Source organism: Neolamprologus brichardi, chromosome 20 (genome assembly GCF_056152115.1).
Source record: "Neolamprologus brichardi isolate AB-2024 chromosome 20, ASM5615211v1, whole genome shotgun sequence".
Lineage (NCBI taxonomy): Eukaryota > Metazoa > Chordata > Actinopteri > Cichliformes > Cichlidae > Neolamprologus > Neolamprologus brichardi.
In genome coordinates this window covers 11,323,494-11,340,544 of record NC_142123.1, presented here as the reverse complement: position 1 = coordinate 11,340,544, position 17,051 = coordinate 11,323,494, and the positions used below count along the sequence as shown (strand labels likewise).

At 41.6% G+C, this 17,051-nt stretch overlaps 1 protein-coding gene across 2 annotated transcripts in view; it reads right to left on the bottom strand.

Moving 5' to 3' along the window:
- The window catches only part of tafa5l (TAFA chemokine like family member 5, like), a 42,728-nt gene that overhangs the window by 11,455 nt on the left and 14,222 nt on the right, over positions 1-17,051 (bottom strand). For both annotated transcript variants that reach the window (XM_035905475.2, XM_006785300.2), the window contains exon 4: positions 6,241-6,368. In XM_035905475.2, coding sequence (XP_035761368.2) covers positions 6,241-6,368 — 128 coding nt within the window. The remainder of the gene's footprint in view (positions 1-6,240; positions 6,369-17,051) is intronic.

Sequence of the window (17,051 nt, the reverse complement as noted above, 5' to 3'; positions counted from 1 at the left end):
GTTATTGTCTGTGGGTCGAAATGCGGACGAGTCTGCAGTCTGACTATGATCAAATCAGGATTTCAAGTACTTACATTTCATACTTTAAGCTCCCGCTAGCCTGTGAAGTAACAATATTCAGGAAAATAGTCCTATCTTTTTTTTTCCGCACTGAAGAAGCATTTCTGATATGCAGAATTTCAATTTGAGCCCATCACTTTGCAAACGCAAAGCATTAGCAAAGGCTGATATTAGAGCTCAGTAGTGCTCTCAACAGAGCTCTCGCCAAGCAGAGAGCAAGTGATGCAATCTCACAAGCCTCTCACTTGCCTAAAAGGAGTAAAACTAATTTCAACTGTCCTAAATTCTCCCTGGCTGTCTTGTCAATTTTCCACCTTATGAACATTTCCAGCTTCCGTTCAATAGCACAGACCCCGGCAAGCAAATGTGCTCTTGTGTAACCCCACAATTTAAATCCACCCCCCACCCCCACCCGTGTCCCCGTCAAGTGTATGGAACCAACCTCATAACACCCCACCCCAGCCCTCCTGAATTGCGCTTTCCACCTTGGAGAATATCATATGTAGACCTTTCAGCAGCTCACTAGTGAAGACAAATTGCAAGCTTGTTTGGAGGGGCCTCTAGAGAGTGATTCATATTAATGGCTAGCTGGCAGTGGAGAGCGGGCTGCATATGCAAACTCCATTAGCAGGTTGGGCTGGAGTGTGTGACCTGGCAGTGCCACCGTGAGCTGCACTCACAAGAGGGCGGGCGGTAAGGAGGAGGCTGAGGTGATGGGAGGTGGTTGTGTTTATAAAGAGCTGCAGGTGCAGTGACATGTGTCTAATATGGGAGTGTCTGTATATTGCAGTAAAACTGACAAATCACTTAATTAATGTGTGTTACAATAGTTAGACCTTTTTTTAAGGTTTTATTATACCTGTGACGCTGACACTGCAACTCCAAAAAATGCATCACGTACAGTCAGCATATAAAAGTGCAATAATTTTTTAATTAAACTGCTAAAGCAACCAGAGTTACTCAAGGCAAAGAAATGAGATATTTTTCCATGACAGCATCAGCCACCTGATCTCAACCCAACGGAGCACGTTTTTCAGTTACTGAAGGTAAAGAGACGCACAATCAAGCAGCAACAGCAGCTACACAAAGACCTGGCAGGTTATCTCAAGGAAGGAAACACAGTGCTTGGTAATCTCCATGGACTTTAGACATCAGTCAGTCATTGCCTGCAAAGGATTTTCAATCCAAGTATTAAAAATAATCTTTATATTTTTTTTATTTGTCCAGTTTCTTTTGAGACTTTGAAAATGGCTAGGTGGCTGGCAGGGTGTATTTAAAATGGCTGTTAATGGTTCTTAACGGTTAATGTAATACTTTTGTTAAACCCCTTGAATTAAAGCTTTTAAGCTGAAAGCCACTGTGTGTGTACAGCCGCAAAATTCCTGTCATCCAGGCACTGTATATGGAGCATTAGTGCACAGATTTGTGCATTTTCTTTTATATCACAAGGTTCTTTCAACATTATCATTATTATTAATAATAAATAATTATATAATGCATGAGGATATATACATATATATATTCTCTTTAGATACTGTATTTGAGGTAAAGAACAAAGACCTCAACAACTAATGAAACATACTAACATTTTTAACATCTAGTTGCCCCAAAAATGTCAAGTATTGAAAGTAGGGAAGGCCATGGGGTTGTTAAAATAAAAAGAGTTTATCCTCATGGGAGCACTAGTGTGCAGCATCAAATTAATGGCAATTTGCCTGTTTGATTAGATTTCTGGTATGCAGAGTTTGTATTTTGGCCTGAGGGTGGCTCATGTCCAGAATAGATTATAAAATGTATTATCTACATTCAGGCCTGATATTTGAACTAGAGGAAAGGTCACAGAGTACACATACACACACACACAAAAGTCCTATTCTTTTTGAGGACTGTGTAGATTCATATAAAAAAAAATAGTTTCCAGTGTTGGCCTGCACAGTTCATTATTTGACATCAGACAAATAGTTGTTGAGATGTCTCTGTCTGGGCAAAAGTGATAGGCTGACAGGTTGACGTCTCCATTGTCAAAACTCCACCCAGAGAGATTTTATTAGATTCTCTTCCTTTCATTAATGAAAGCAGCACTGCATAGAAACTAGCTTGAGCTGGCTGAGTGAATTCATATAAAATTGATAAGTTATTAGAAAGAGATTTTATACTGGACTTAGATATGAAAAAGAAAAAACGTCGGCTTCAATGTATAATTATTCTAACCACATTGTCTTTTATTGAATGGATGGCTTCCTGCATAATTTGCCACCATCAGGTAGATTTGTCACTTTGTTGTATCTGGTAGCTCCACCTACATCAAACCTGTGCACCTCAGCATGAATAAAGAGCCATTATCAGCTTTCAGACAACCACACTCCCCGAATGCCAGTGTGTAATATGATTATTAACCACGTGAAGACAGATTGTCTCGCAATTAAAACCTCCTCTCTGCACTCTCCTTCTCCCAGATACTTGCAGATGTGGACAGACAGAGCTTGGCCGCAGGCCGAGAGGCAGCCAAGTCCTCCATCCTGTTCTCTCTCTTCATCCTTCTATCCCCCCTCCAGCCTGATCAATCCTCTTTATAGATTTCTCATTTTCATTTATCTTCCAGAATGTGCTTTCCTCCCATTTTAGGTCTTACAACAAATACCTCTTGATACCTCCTCTTTTCTACTGCCAAATCCTTCCTATCCCTGCCCCCTCAAAAATACATAACAGAAAAAACAAACAAGCAACCCCCCCCCCCCCCCCCCCAAAAAAAAAAGAAACCCACCGACATCACTTCAGATTAACTTCTTCAACAAAAATCTGCTCAGCAACAGCTAATTAAGAATGTGCAGAGGAACACATCATTTGCATTTTTTGTATATGTATGCACAAAAAGCAAAACACTAACCTAAGTGTGCTGTCAGGATACATTACAGCACGGCGGGAATGCATGCGTGAAATCTGTCACAGCTGCCCAAGGCTGCTGGACGGAGGAGGCAGAGGAGCAAACAAGATGAAGAGACATCAAATGAGAGAGATAAGAGAGAGTGAAAATCAACAGAGCCGGTCAGAGGCTGACCTTTGGCCTTGTACCTGACGGCAAGGACAGCGGTCTCTCCTGCTCTGTCCATCTTGTCATCTCTTGCTGACAACACCAAGCTGTTTCACTTGCACTGCCTCTGTAAGTTATACCCCTCTGTTTCTTTCTGTTGACATAATATTACCTGAGGCAGATATCAGGCAGGTAAAAAAAATTATTCACTCTTCTGGCATGAAGGTACAATCAAAATAGTGATTGTCCATAAATATGAGCCTACTTCTTTGTATTGAGCCACTTACAGTTATTTAAATGATCCAATGAACTCATGCATGTTCTGTCGAAAGGAGATCGCTTAAAGGACATGGTATTTCACAGAAACACACAAACTGTTCTTTGGCATTGGTGCTGTGACACAATGGGTTTATGCCAACAATGAGGTCTCAGTTCCAATTTGTTGCGCATGGATGCTTGCACAGGACCTCTCGGTCTCATGTTTGATTGTACTTTCACAATAAATCCTTTTCCTACATGCAGAACTCAAGTCCTTACTCCAAAGCAAGGTTTTTTAGATCGATGCTCACTGACAGAAATTATGTTTTTATTAATTAAAAAAAGACTATTTTTCAGTGATTGTGTGTATTCAGTTTGTTTTGATATTTACCAAGACGAAGCAACTGTTATAAAGTTTAAGATCTGGAGTTAAAAACAAAAAATCATGTTTTCATCCGAAGCATTGTCAAGAGATGCTAAGCATTTCTAGATTTCTCATGCTACATTAGGCAACAACACTAGCTGGAGACTGCTGCGGCCAGAATTCTGCCAATCATGTGCAAAGAGCTTGATGATCTTGTCGCCTTTGAAAGCGCTGCTTTGAAAAAAGGGAATAGGTCTGCAACCATTTCCAGTCTGTTGCTGTCTAAAAGGGTTGCACTTGACTAACTCAGGTGGATAGCAATATGTTGGGAATCTGTCTGCATTTTCAAATTTAATGGCAATTATTTGCACATCTTCACTCTGAGAATGATTGAGAGTCCGACGGAATGAGACAGACAGCGGTTGTTTGGAGACAGGTTGTCTCTCCCCAGGCAACCTGCGCAATCCCCTTGTGATCATAAGCGATTGCCCAGAGGTTGAGAGGGTTGCACGTTCAACCTTTGGGTCACTGCAATTTTTTTTTAAATTGATAACAACTGCCAGTTTTTCCTAGTAGCAAGAAGGTTGCTGTCCTATTTTTCCTCTAGTATGACTGAGCCATTAATATGCCCAAAATATGTGAGAAAAGCTCCAGTCTCTTGGCTAACAAACAAACTTTTGTCTCTCCACCGCCGTAGATTTTATCATGCATTGGCAGATTGTTAGGCCTCGGTGTCTGATACTGCTGCAGCTAATGCCAGAAGACAACTTGTGCAGATTTCTGTGACAGAGCTGCACAATCTTTAATTGACACCCTGGGAATGACAGCGAAAAGCCGAGCAAGCAAGGTAACACTGGTAAATGTAAAAAAGTGGTGCAGAAATAAAATTAGAAGAGTTATAAAGTCAGCCAGTTGGCTCAGAGATTTAATGACCACAGTTTGGCTCTTTGCTGTTCAAGGAGCAGATGACTAAAAAAAAAAAACTTGTCCAGCCGAGCTTGTCACCAACAGTCGTTAGGCCCTCTTCAAGATTTTCATTTAACGTGGGAACCATTCTAAAGAAAAGCATAGAGGACATGCTAGCAGTGTAACTGGGATCGGCTGACGTTTTTTGGAGGAAGTGTATTTGTTTCCATGACTTGTCAAAGACAGGTTATCAACACCATATCTCCACAAGTCATAGCAGGAAGGTAGCCACCTGCTGAGAGAAATGCATTACATTGAATTGTACAGAAAGAATACAAAATTGCTCCATTTTCATGGAGCTGCATAGTGTGAAATTGCCAAGAGATATAGTGTGAAGCACACAGTGACAGAGAGACCTGTATCCATGGTGACTCTAATGTTCACTAAACAAGCAGTAATGTCTGGAGGGTAGATATTTTTCTTTATTCTTTGCTTTCAAACACATTCATAATGATTATTCTTTTGCGTTGATACATAAAATATATGAAGTTAACCCTCGTGGAGACTAGGAATGCTCCTTGTGCATTGTTTCGCTGCTTAATCAAATGAGAATTAATCAGTGCTCAGTAAGCGATGCAGCACTGGCAGCTCTGAGGCATTGGATGCACTGTGAGAGGAGCCTACAGAGGACCAGATGACACCATATTGAGGGTTTTAAAAATTCAACATGTTTTGTATTCGTTTACATCTCTAACAAAGTCAGAGAGAGGTCAGACACTAATGTTATCTGTCTGCACACTGCCTAATGCTTTGGTCAACATTTTTACATATTACATATATCTGTCTTGCATTTGCATTTGCAGACGTTTTCCATCAGCTTCCACCTTCTCCATAAAAACACAAAGGCAGAATAATAACTACAGAACATTTGTTCCAAATGTGTGATTCACTTGCAGTTCCTAGCTCGTGTGATTTGGTGTCAGATTCAGATTTGACTGGCTTCAAATGATTTGTTTTAGCTTTGGGAGGAGATGACTGAGCCTTGGCTAGTGTGTTTAAGCCATTCTGTAAAATAATCCAGGATGTAGGAAAAAGAAAGTTTTCCACAAGTAGCCCGGGTAATATGGTACACTAATCCAGCAGCTCTGTAGCTGAACATCTTATACTTCGCTGCAGATCAGTAAAAACTAATGATAATTTCACTAATTTCATGAGATTTTCTTCCTATGCACCTCCCAACACATCTTTGCACCACTATTACTGTATATGCTACAGATTCAGTGGTCAGTGTTTCAAAAGTTTGAATTACCAAAATTCAAAACTCCTGTAAAAGTGTAAAACAAACCAGACTGAGGCCTAAAGATATATAAAAAAAATTTTCAAAGTTTGATCCCACAGAGAGCAGTGCTGCATGAATTTTCTGGCATCTTTGTTCCACTATTGATGCAGTGTTTGAAACCTGGATGCTGACCTGCTGTTTGACTGAAATATACTCCCTGTAGCCCAGGGCTCAGGCTTCACCTGACACTATCGGCTGGCGGGGGTTCGCTCATGCTGAAAATGTAAGCGCATTGCTGTTATGTGCATATGGCGTATATTAATGTCACGTCTAGTAAATTACCGTGACGGTCTTGATGCGACCACTGCCCCTGGTGCAGGTCCAGCCGGATCGGTTGAACAGGAGGCTGCAGACCTCCCCCTCCATGCAGGGAGCCATCTCACACCACTGACGGCTGCGAACAATTCGCGCTGGGAGGCAAAGAAAGACATCAGGTCAAAGAGGTAAATTAGACAGAGAGACAGATGCACAGAGCGAGAGAGAAAAACTGCAGAAAAAGTCAACTTTTTTTCCCCTTAACAAACAAATCTGTTGTTTTTATGCTCACCAGACATAAAAGTAACCTTATATGTTGATGTCTCTAAAAGCCTGTAGTATTTTAATGAGGTTCTTGTTGAACTAGCATGTCAGAATTGCCTGTGGTAGTAACCTTTACAGGCCAGCTGGCGGTCCATAAATTACTCTCTTGCTAATGCAAGCTTTCACTGCAACTGCACAGAAAGATTGCTTCCCCCCCTCTTCCCGTTTTGACATTTTTTTCTTGGTGGAAATTAAAACCTAATAATGTTTCATTTGTTTAAGCTAAATTATACTCTGAGAAGTTGAGTCCAGCTACAGCTTGGCCATAAATTTGATCTTGTTACAAAATGCACACATCTTCATTTTTCACGTTGTTAAAGCAGGCCATACGAAAGGGGTCATACTTTTGTAAATTTTTTTGTAAAGTTTTCTGCTCATCTTCATCATCAGAGAGCAGATGAATCCATCTTTTTCCCCTACTGGGGTCCTAATTAGGTGGAGGCTGTGGTGGTGGTGGCGTATCTCCATTGTGTTTTACAGGTGTAGCTACAATTTAGGAACACTTGGCGATTATTTGTTTTTAGCCTGCCTACCTAAAGAGATAATAGCTTTTATACACTGGAGATCATTGTGGCCATATTAGAACGTGACAAATGACATGACTGAAAATTGGTCAAAAAACACTCAAAACGCAGATTGTAATAACAGATAGGGGGCCTTTTTCAAAACATATTATATATTATATATATTTTCGTTTTGTACATGTGTCTTGTCCAGTAACTGTGGGAGGAGAAAACTGTGTTCATTTAGCATGGACAAATGCATTAGTAAAATTGATGCAGCAGCACCATGGGTTTTTCAGTCTACACATTCTTCTTGTCAAAACCTGATGCCAACAAACCCACAATGCAAATTGAACATTAACAGATCAGTGACAGATTGGGAATTGTTGAGGCGGCGATGGTGAATAATAGAAGGAAATGGATTGCAGATGTCTGGTGAGACCGCTTTTTTATTTTTATTTTATTTTTTGTTGCACTCAGCACCCCCAGATTTACACTTTCAAACTTGCAGTCTTAAGCCCCAATGGACAGTGACGTTATTTGAGCACTTCTATCAGGTTTTACTCAAAATAAACCACAAACAACACAGGCAGCTGTGTTCCCAACACAGTAAACCCACTTATGGAGGCATTTGGCCAACATGTTAGTGGCAGGCTAGCAGCTGTAATTTGGTTTTGGGCCCTCGCAAATGCCAAATGTATTATTTCTGATGTCAGTATTGCTATCGTGCTGGACTTATTGTTTTTAGACTTTATGCAGTTGTGACACAAATGACAGCTGCAGGGGTCTGTAAACCTTAAATTCATTTTCAGTAGCATTTTATAGATAGATTAGAGAGAGGAGATTACATATCAGAAAGGCAATCACAAACAAGCCTTTCTCCAGTCTTCTTAAAGTTATTTGTTGGCAGAAGACGTCAGGCTGTCACAGCGTAACCGAGTGATGCTCCCATTCTCCCGGTGCAGCCTGACTGCATGACATTGAATTAACATTCGCCTGTCGTCGAGGTTGATAAGCACTGATTGTTCTTTACACAGCGTGCTAAAGCAACACCGAAAGGTTATCAGCTCTCTGCGGACCTGGCTGGGGCCACCGCTCCTGCCTACCCACGATCCCCCGGGGCAGCACATTGTGGAACGAGGTAACATGGTGGGCAAATTGAAAGAGAGGAACTACAATTCGCCGAATGTCCGGAGGAGAGCTGATGGTGGAACCGAGAGGGGAGCCGCAGAAGGGGAAGAGTAAAGAGGTGCGGAAAGAGAGGCCTTGTGACATTTTGCTGTGAGGTATTCCTGTCCAGGCCTTGTTAACGGTCTGAAATTGGTCTTTGGAGTGTCAGACCCCAACTGCTAGTCTGCAATAAAGATCTGCTGTCTTGTGGTATTTATCAAGCTGGCCGAATAGCACCCTCATGTATGTAACGCAGCACACACAATCACTGCTGTGTAAATACAAAGCCCTTCTCCCTCAGCAAATAATGGATATTATTTACTCATCGTGAAAGGAGCTGTGCTTTTTTAAGCCTACTCTCATAGTGTTGCCATGCAGCCAGGGAGAGACAGCAGTTCAACGAAACAATACATAAACCTGTCGTCGCATCGCACAGAACGAGCTTAAGAAGATAGTTTTGCTTTGCGACTGGATTCTGAGACAAAACGGTCATTTTGGCATCATCCTGAGTGGGGAAGAGGCAAATCTAAAGTGACCTTCCTCCTGACACAGCAACGTGCCGCGGTGAATTTTCATTTTCACAGCTATCCGTCAGGTGCAACAAAGCGTAGATTTATCAGTCAGTTGCAGATGTAGTTTTGAGTACATTACAGGGCCAGCAAAACTCAATTTCCAGGGCAAGGAATAAAAGCTGAGCTGGCAAAGCGGCGGGAGTGCTGACTAACCGTGGAGTGCATCAGGCCAGCCAGCCCAGAGTCACGCAGGTTGGCTAAAATAAATGCAGTTTTCCTGCTGTACTATCCGGGCACCCGATAGCTTGCCCTTGTTAGTTTTTCAATGCCATCCATGACAACATGAGTTGATCTATGATGACTTGATGAGTCTCCTGGTGCTGAGAGCCGCGGATTGGTCACGCGGCGTTAGGGTGGGATGAGAGCATTGCTGTGATAACCTCATGCACGACAACATCATGAATAACACGAGCGGCAACAAAACGGCAGCGCTGCAGTTCGGCTTCAGCCTGTCTCCATCCATCAAACCTATCGCTCCCAAAATGCTGGCACGCACAATTGTAGACACATTAAAAAGCTTAGACGTTACAACCACCCACCCACCCACTAAGCTTCTGTGCTAAAGCTGTCTGAAAATATCTGTCTGCTGCTTGATTTCACCCTTCAGTATGCTTTACATGCTGTGGGTATAATAAACCTGGCTTGTTGGGTTACTCAACTGGTGCAAATTGCTGGAAATATTGTGGCTATCTTGGCATTATAGTTTTACCATGGTGTTTGAACAGATTTTCAGGCCTGTTTTGTAATGTTTTCCTGTTTGTTATGGTAACAGCAGAGATGAAACAGCTGGCTGTGGTGGCTGGAAGAGAGGAGGAGAGTGTCTCTGTCTGGCCGACACCTGGGTGGCCCGTCGTGTCGCAGTCGCTGTCGGAGTCCCGCCCAGGGACCGCGGACGTCAAGCCAGGCTTATCAGCTGCCAGGGTCCCTGTCGGGGTACGGCTCTGGACCTCAAACTAGATCACACGTAAGACCATCTGTCCCCCCTGCACACGGTGCCAAGCCCTGCCCAGCGCAACACAGACGAGACTCAGAGCAGGGCAGGAGGCACAACGGCGACTTCTAAACCAGACGCGCTGCTAATCTGATGAAATTCTGCCACCGCAGAAGAGCAAAAAATAACATCAAATTTATACTCAAGCCACAGGCAGCTCATTTAAAATGTATTCAGATGAAGAGAGAGACACTTTCTCACCAAGGACACACCAAAGGATTAATTGCATCGAAGAAAAAAAAAAAACAAGGCGACGAATGAATCACTAGAACAATTAATTAAGGGCATCTTTTGAAATGGAATAAAGGAACTAATACTGATGATTCTTATGCAGCAGTAAACACCCTACAAGATTATAGCCAGTCATTAAAGCTGGGCACCAAAAACACTGTAACAGGTTTTTACGGGTTTTCGGGCTCGTGTTAATTAAACTTCAATCACGGATCAATCTGCAACATTATTCTGACAGCATGGGCCTGAGGGGCTGATGATCAGCCCGCCTACAAAATGTATCCACACATAATCATATATTGTGTTTGTTGAGAACCCAGTTAGTTTCCTGTTGCAGTTTTTTTTTTTTTTTTTTTTTTGGGGGGGGGGGGGTTGCTTTGCATTTCTGGTGGGTAGTGTTTTATTTGTGGTTGTTGACACAGATGGGAAGTTTAGGCTCCACTGATCAGAAATCAATAAACCATTAGTAGAGTTGTACAAAAAAATAATAATAAATAATTTTTTTATGGTTATGAAGTGGTTATAACCAATCTGGGTTAAGCCATCAATCAACTGGCTTTTCATGAGCAACAAAACTGTTGGTCAATTACAGAGATGCCAAATATTGTATTTTCAGAAAATACCTGTTCCATATTATTGTAGGGTCTACCTTAAAATATGAAACGCCTTGATTTGACTGTTGTTGTGATTTGTTGCTGTATAAATACAATAAAATTTAATTGAACTGAAAATTTACACTCCTTTAACTACACAGGGGACAACTATCAAAGTTACAAGTGCCACAGTGATACAACAAGACTTTTTAATCACTTATCATTAGCCTTCTGTCTTTTTCTAAAGCTGAATTTTGTCACTCCACCGAATCTTTCGGATTTTCTTGGCATCCCTGTTGAAAGCAACGTTCCATAGAAAGTTCATTCAAAGGTAGTAAATTGCGCAATTAGACACACTAGCGATCAAACGCTTGTAGATTGCAGGTTAACTCCATTTCCATGAAAAACGATTAAATAAAAATCTTAAAGGTGTTTTTACTCTCTGCATGGAGGGCTTTTGATGTGAAACATCAGCACATCCTTTTTTTAAAATTGCAATTGCAAATAAAAGAAACATTTGAACTCCTTGGTGAATAAAAATATTTCTCCTAAACAGAAAGAAAAAAAACAAGAGCAACAAATTCAATTCAATTAAAATTAACTTTACACATTCAATAGGGATTTCTTTTGTGCTTATGCAACACTGAATAATCATGCATAAGACATGGCTGTGTTCCATATGAAAGATGAAATTGCTCATGAAACTGCTGCTATGAAATATACATTCAATAAGTATTAAAATGATCAAGATGAGGTAAATATGGAAGGAAGTGCTGTTAGCACTGCAGGCAAACAACGCCGACAACACTAGCAAATGAATGTCAGATCAGAAGCAAACATGTTTTTCAAAGTCACGCTTGTTTAAAACGAGGGCCTGGCTCTGTCTGCAGTTAAAATAAAGAGTACATCTAATCCTCTCGGCTATGCGTCTGCAATATAAATATGAAAAAAAAAAACCTCTGCTTTTGTTTTGTTTTGATGCTTCTTCTAAATCACTTCTTTTGCCCGTTTATTGTCAATAACGTTTTGACTGAGTGCAAAACGAGAAGCTTGAACCCAGCATATAAACGGTCTCCCTGCAGCCTCTTATCATGCTGGCCATCGAGCTTCATACGATTACCGTGTGATGTGGTGGCATGGCAACAACGGGCCAAGCAGAGAAAGGGAGCAGGAGAGACTCGGGGAGCAGATTAGAGTGAGAGCAGGGAGACAAGCAAGGAAAAGCACATAATCCTCCTGTGTACAGTGTGCAGACTAAACCTGCACAACCCTGACATACAGCAGCACAAAAAGAGGGCAAAAAAGCTTGAAATACGCCTTAAAAAAAGAGTAACAAAAGAAGTAACTTGCAGAAAAAAAGACACTGCCCTTGCTGCAACATGTTCAGTGAAGTAGAAAAAACAAAAAACAGAAGGAACAACTCGGTAATATGTCATACTGCACAAGCAATGCAGCTACCATCTAGGCTAATCAATTCATAAATTAACAGGTAACAACAAACTTTATTCACTTTGAGGCTTAGATAGTTTTGTCGTTATGTAATTACTGAAGGCACAATACAAGCAGGACGGCAAGGGAGATAAGAAGAATTGTCCAATTGCCTCTGTTAAGCCATCAGCTGCAGATTGTAGTAACTTTGAAAATGTCTCAGAGGTTACATCAGACTAAGCCTTGGATTTTAGTTTCGATTCATTACAGGAAACAGTAAAGGCCCTCAAATCCCAGAGCTTTTCGTTGTGATTATAACTCTGCCGATGACTTGATCCAATCTGTGCTCACAGTGTAAATTGCACGTATACACTCCAAAAGGTCAGCTGCTCACGGGGTCAACTGTCAAACTGTGCACTTTATCAGTGTGTAGTGTGAAAAGTCAATCTCCCAAAGTTCTGTGCACAGCAACCAAAGCTGACAAGCATCAGTTCTTTGAAAATCCAGTAACAGATAAACATAAACAAATACGAATAACCCTCCACACTGGTCATACCTATTGGGTAAAAATGGATGTTTATCAAAGCTTAAGTTCTGACTGTAATCACATTACCACTCACCATAGCTGACAATGGAAATGTTGGAACATTTTTCTACCTCAGGTGAAAATCAAAGGGTTTTACTTCTATACTCTGTTGAGTGTATTCAGCTGTTAATTTTCCAGTGGTAAAACGCTACATCTCCAAAACCAGTTATGTAGATGTTTGTAAAGGACATATCTAAAGTCTGAATTCACTCAATAAAGCTTCCTTGATCGCTGTCCATGGTGCTGATCGTTGAGCTGATCTAGCTTATGGATATCCTGGTAGATGAACCGGCCTTTGTTCTATTAGGTCAGTCGCCTAATGTCTGCAGCATCTTTGGGTATTTTACGCCTTCTAATTCATAATACATTATTTGCACGCTAACAGCTAAAGTTTTGATATCCTTAGATCTGATGTCTTTACCAGCTTTAATCACACTACTGGAAATAAAGGTGGACCGTGCAGGTTGTCGAGATATAATAGGATTTGACACTGTTGCATCTGTGTCTCGCACCTTTACAAAAAGGCTCTATTACTTCCAAAAGACAAGTTATCCCCCCTCAAAAATAACCTTCCATATTTCTTATTAGATATTGAACATGTAGATCCAGCTGCAGAAACCGGGGGAACTAGAGAGGTGTGACGGGGCAAAAATATATCCCACTAGAAGTGAACCAGGGACATTGCAGTTATTTGCTAATCATAAGTCAGCACACATCTTAATTTTTCAATCCTTGGTCTCAGCATTTAATAGCTATTGGTATTATGTATGAGCATGCTCTTGATCTTTCTACCGCTTTATAAAATGAATAGTTAAATATTCAGTTCAATCCATTTTTAACTAGAGTATGTGCCACCCGTTGACAACAAAAGCCATCTCAAGGTGCTTTGTATTGTAAGCTAAAGACTTTACAATAATACAGAGAGAAAGCCAACGAGCCGATGATCCTTTATGAGCAAGCGATTCGCAACAGTGTCCTCACTTTGTAAGACGAGGAGACCTCTTTGTGTTACAAACTGTAACATCCAATCTGTAACACCCAAATGCACACCTTTGTCTCATTTAGTGGCCTCATTCAAATGCGGATCCACAAATACAGAGAAATTAAAGCCATATCCTCTCTTAGCTACTTGTCTGCAACGTGCTTCCACTCTCTCTCTGGATGTGAGAGCACCACTCATGGGTTCTCTTGCAGGACGAAGGAGGACACAGCGCCTGCCTGGCCAGATATCAGAAAACAGTGCTTAACTTGTCCATTGGCAGGTTTAGTCATAAAAAGTGCACTAAAAAGTCCAGTTGTTATCACAAGCACAACTTTAGAGTTATTAACACTTTTATTGCACTTACAGTAACATAACTAGTTAAAATTAAGTCGGGCAACCCGTCTCTCAATTTCTCTGTTCTGTGTGTGTCTGTTTCACCACAATACACAGGCCTTGACGCAGAAATGTTGAAACAGAGAGCAGAGGATAGGAAAAAAAGGAAGGAGCACACATAAATAGCACAAGCTCCTGATATGACTACGTAATCAAGCAGCTAAAAATGCGCCAATGTCGGATAAACCTTGTTCCCGATTTTCAGTTCTAACAAGCCGCATGCACGGGATTGGCTCCTTAGTCTTGTTGTGTTTGGAACTGCACTGACATCCTGCAGCTCCCAGGCAAAAAACGCTCAGCCGTGTAGCCGACTGCTTGTCTTCGAGCACACAAAAGAAACACCATATGGACATGCATATAAACCACAGCTCTCCGTCACAAAAAGGAACTTGTTTAAGTTACTCTTTAACCTGAAAAACAAATGAGATTTTGTGCTCCGTTCACCATATGTTTCCAAAATTAGTCATAGCTGTAAACACCCCGTATCAGGCAGGCTCGCTCGCCTTTGTTTACATGCCACAGACGGAGAGTCAGTGACGGTTCCACTTTCATTAAAGGTCACTGTTCTATCACAGGATCACAAAAGGGCAGTGATCCACTTCTTCTGCAGCTGTGAAAGTGTTGTATAAAACTGATCAGGAAGAAAGTGGAACACTGAAAGAGTGTTCCCCGGCCTTGGTGAGATACAGAAATATATAAACCTATTTATAAGTCTGTGAATTGTTTATGTGTTTAGAAGGGCAAAAGAGGATTTATGGGAAGGGCCATTAAAGTGAATGTAAATGAATATGCTCTCAGCTAAAAGGTTAGAGAGGATATGTGAGCACAGGCATCATTAAATCCACTGCATTTTGGTGCAATACACACAAATTCCATTTCAAATCCTGGCAACAACTGACGAGTTCAGCTGTCAGCAGAAAATCTTAATATGACCCTGCAAGCAACAGGTCCCAACTTTAATGTGCTGGCTATTAATGGAGCGTAGGGTGTGGTGCGGCAGGAAGCCAGTAATAATCAATTTCCTGCTGCTGTAATCATAGTTCTCTGTAAATTAATTAGCATCTGTTGAGTGTTATGGAAAAATGTCTGCGGAGAGGGAGAGGTGGTTAAAAGCAGCGCGTGGAGAGGATGACATGGACTGTGGGGCTCTGGTGTCAGGGATATTAGATTAAGGCCAACATGAGTCATCGCATGATGGAACTAATGGTGCATCTGATTGTGATATTGTGAGCTCCAATCACACCCCTCCCATCCCTTTCATCGTTCTTATCACCCTTAGCTTGATACTGCCCAATGGCTCAGAGACAGGGGCTCTAAAGTATAAAATCTTATCTACAAAGTGGATGAACACTGCAGTCTCCATTACAAGTGATCTTTATTTTTAAAAAAAACCCAGGTGGAGGAGGAAAAGGAGGACGAAAATTCAACCCAATACACGCTGGAGACAACAGAGGAGGCACAAAGCAGTTACTAATTTGCTGATGTCACAGTGGCTGACTGAAGAAGGCCTAATGCAGACAACCAATCACACAGTTAGGAGAAAAACAGTCTAAAAGGCATCAAAAAGTCAGACATGCAAAGTGATTATCGATTGGCTGGTTAAACGACCAAATTACATCGGCACTTACTTTTAATGGAGAGAGAAGGAAGCCAATACATTTTGTTCATTGGGCTTACTGAGGACAGGTTGCGCTCTGATGTTGTTGTTGAAGTCTGGCTTTTTACCCAGTGTCAAACGGGGGAGATGATGCTGCTTTGCATAAGGATATTTTTGACATAAATAACTTGGCTGTAAAGTGGCTAATGACTCTTTGTCCTGTTTTCTTCCATTCTCCTTGGGTTGGTAAAGTTTCATGACTGCATAGCGCATGGTTACGACGCTACCATTTTTACAAAAAACTGTCCAAAGACAGGACAGTCAGACCGACAAGTGGTGCCGTAGTTCCTGCAACAGCAGGTTTGTCCAGCAGCACGTTTGGAAGTCACGACACAGGCGGACAGACAGAAAATAGCAACTGCATTCCACTCAGGAGTAGCCGATGCAGGGCTGCGGTGCATTTTGCTTCACTGAAATGGGACTCCTACTGGAACAGAGACATTATTGTTAATAATTACACCTGTGCTTTTCCTCTTATAATTTGTCATGATGTTCCTGTTATGTCAAAATGTCTGCCATGAAAAAGGTCTGTAGATGCTGTTGTGGCAGAGGAAATGATTCCACGTGTCATTATCGCATGTATTATTGGTCTTGGCGATATTTTAACCTGAAGCTGATTTTTTTTTTTTTCATTTTGTTTGCAGATCAGTTTAGTTTAGAGTTTAGTTTCAGATATCCCAGTTCCAGTAAAGATACATTTATCAAAGCTTCCTTGCTTTGGAAATTTGACCAAAGCAAGAATGGATCAAATGAAAAACACTTGTTGCTAATTTATTTTAAATAGCGTTATTTTCCGTAGTTACTTCTTCTGGGGAACCAGCTCCCAGTGTGGATTTGGGGATACAGACACACTTTGGGGGCGATCGTGGCTCAAGAGTTGCGAGTTTGCCTTATAATTTGAAGGTTGCCCGTTCGAGCCCCGGCTCGGACAGTCTCGGTTGATGTGTCCTTGGGCAAGACACTTCACCTACCGCCTACTGGTGTTGGGCAGAAGGGCCAATGGCGCGATATGACAGCCTCACTTCAGTCAGTCTGCCCCAGGGCAGCTGTGGCTACAACTGTAGCTTGCCTCCACCAGTGTGTGAATGGGTGGATGACTGGGTGTGTAAAACGCTTTGGGGTCCCTAGGGGGGACTAGTAAAAGCGCTATACAAATACAGGCCATTTACCATTTACTTTACTCTTAAGATTAAGCTTAAATTTCTATGTGTTTATAGTTAAGGCTGGGTCAGGTGACCCTGTACTCTTCCTTAGTTATGCTGCAGAAGGCCTAGACTGCTGTGGGCTCACTCTCCATGTGTTTATACACCACTCTACGTTTAATCATTAGTTATTATTAATCTCTGGCTCTCTTCCACAGCTGTTTTTGTCCTGTCTCTCTGTCTCATCTCATCACAGCAGATGGCTG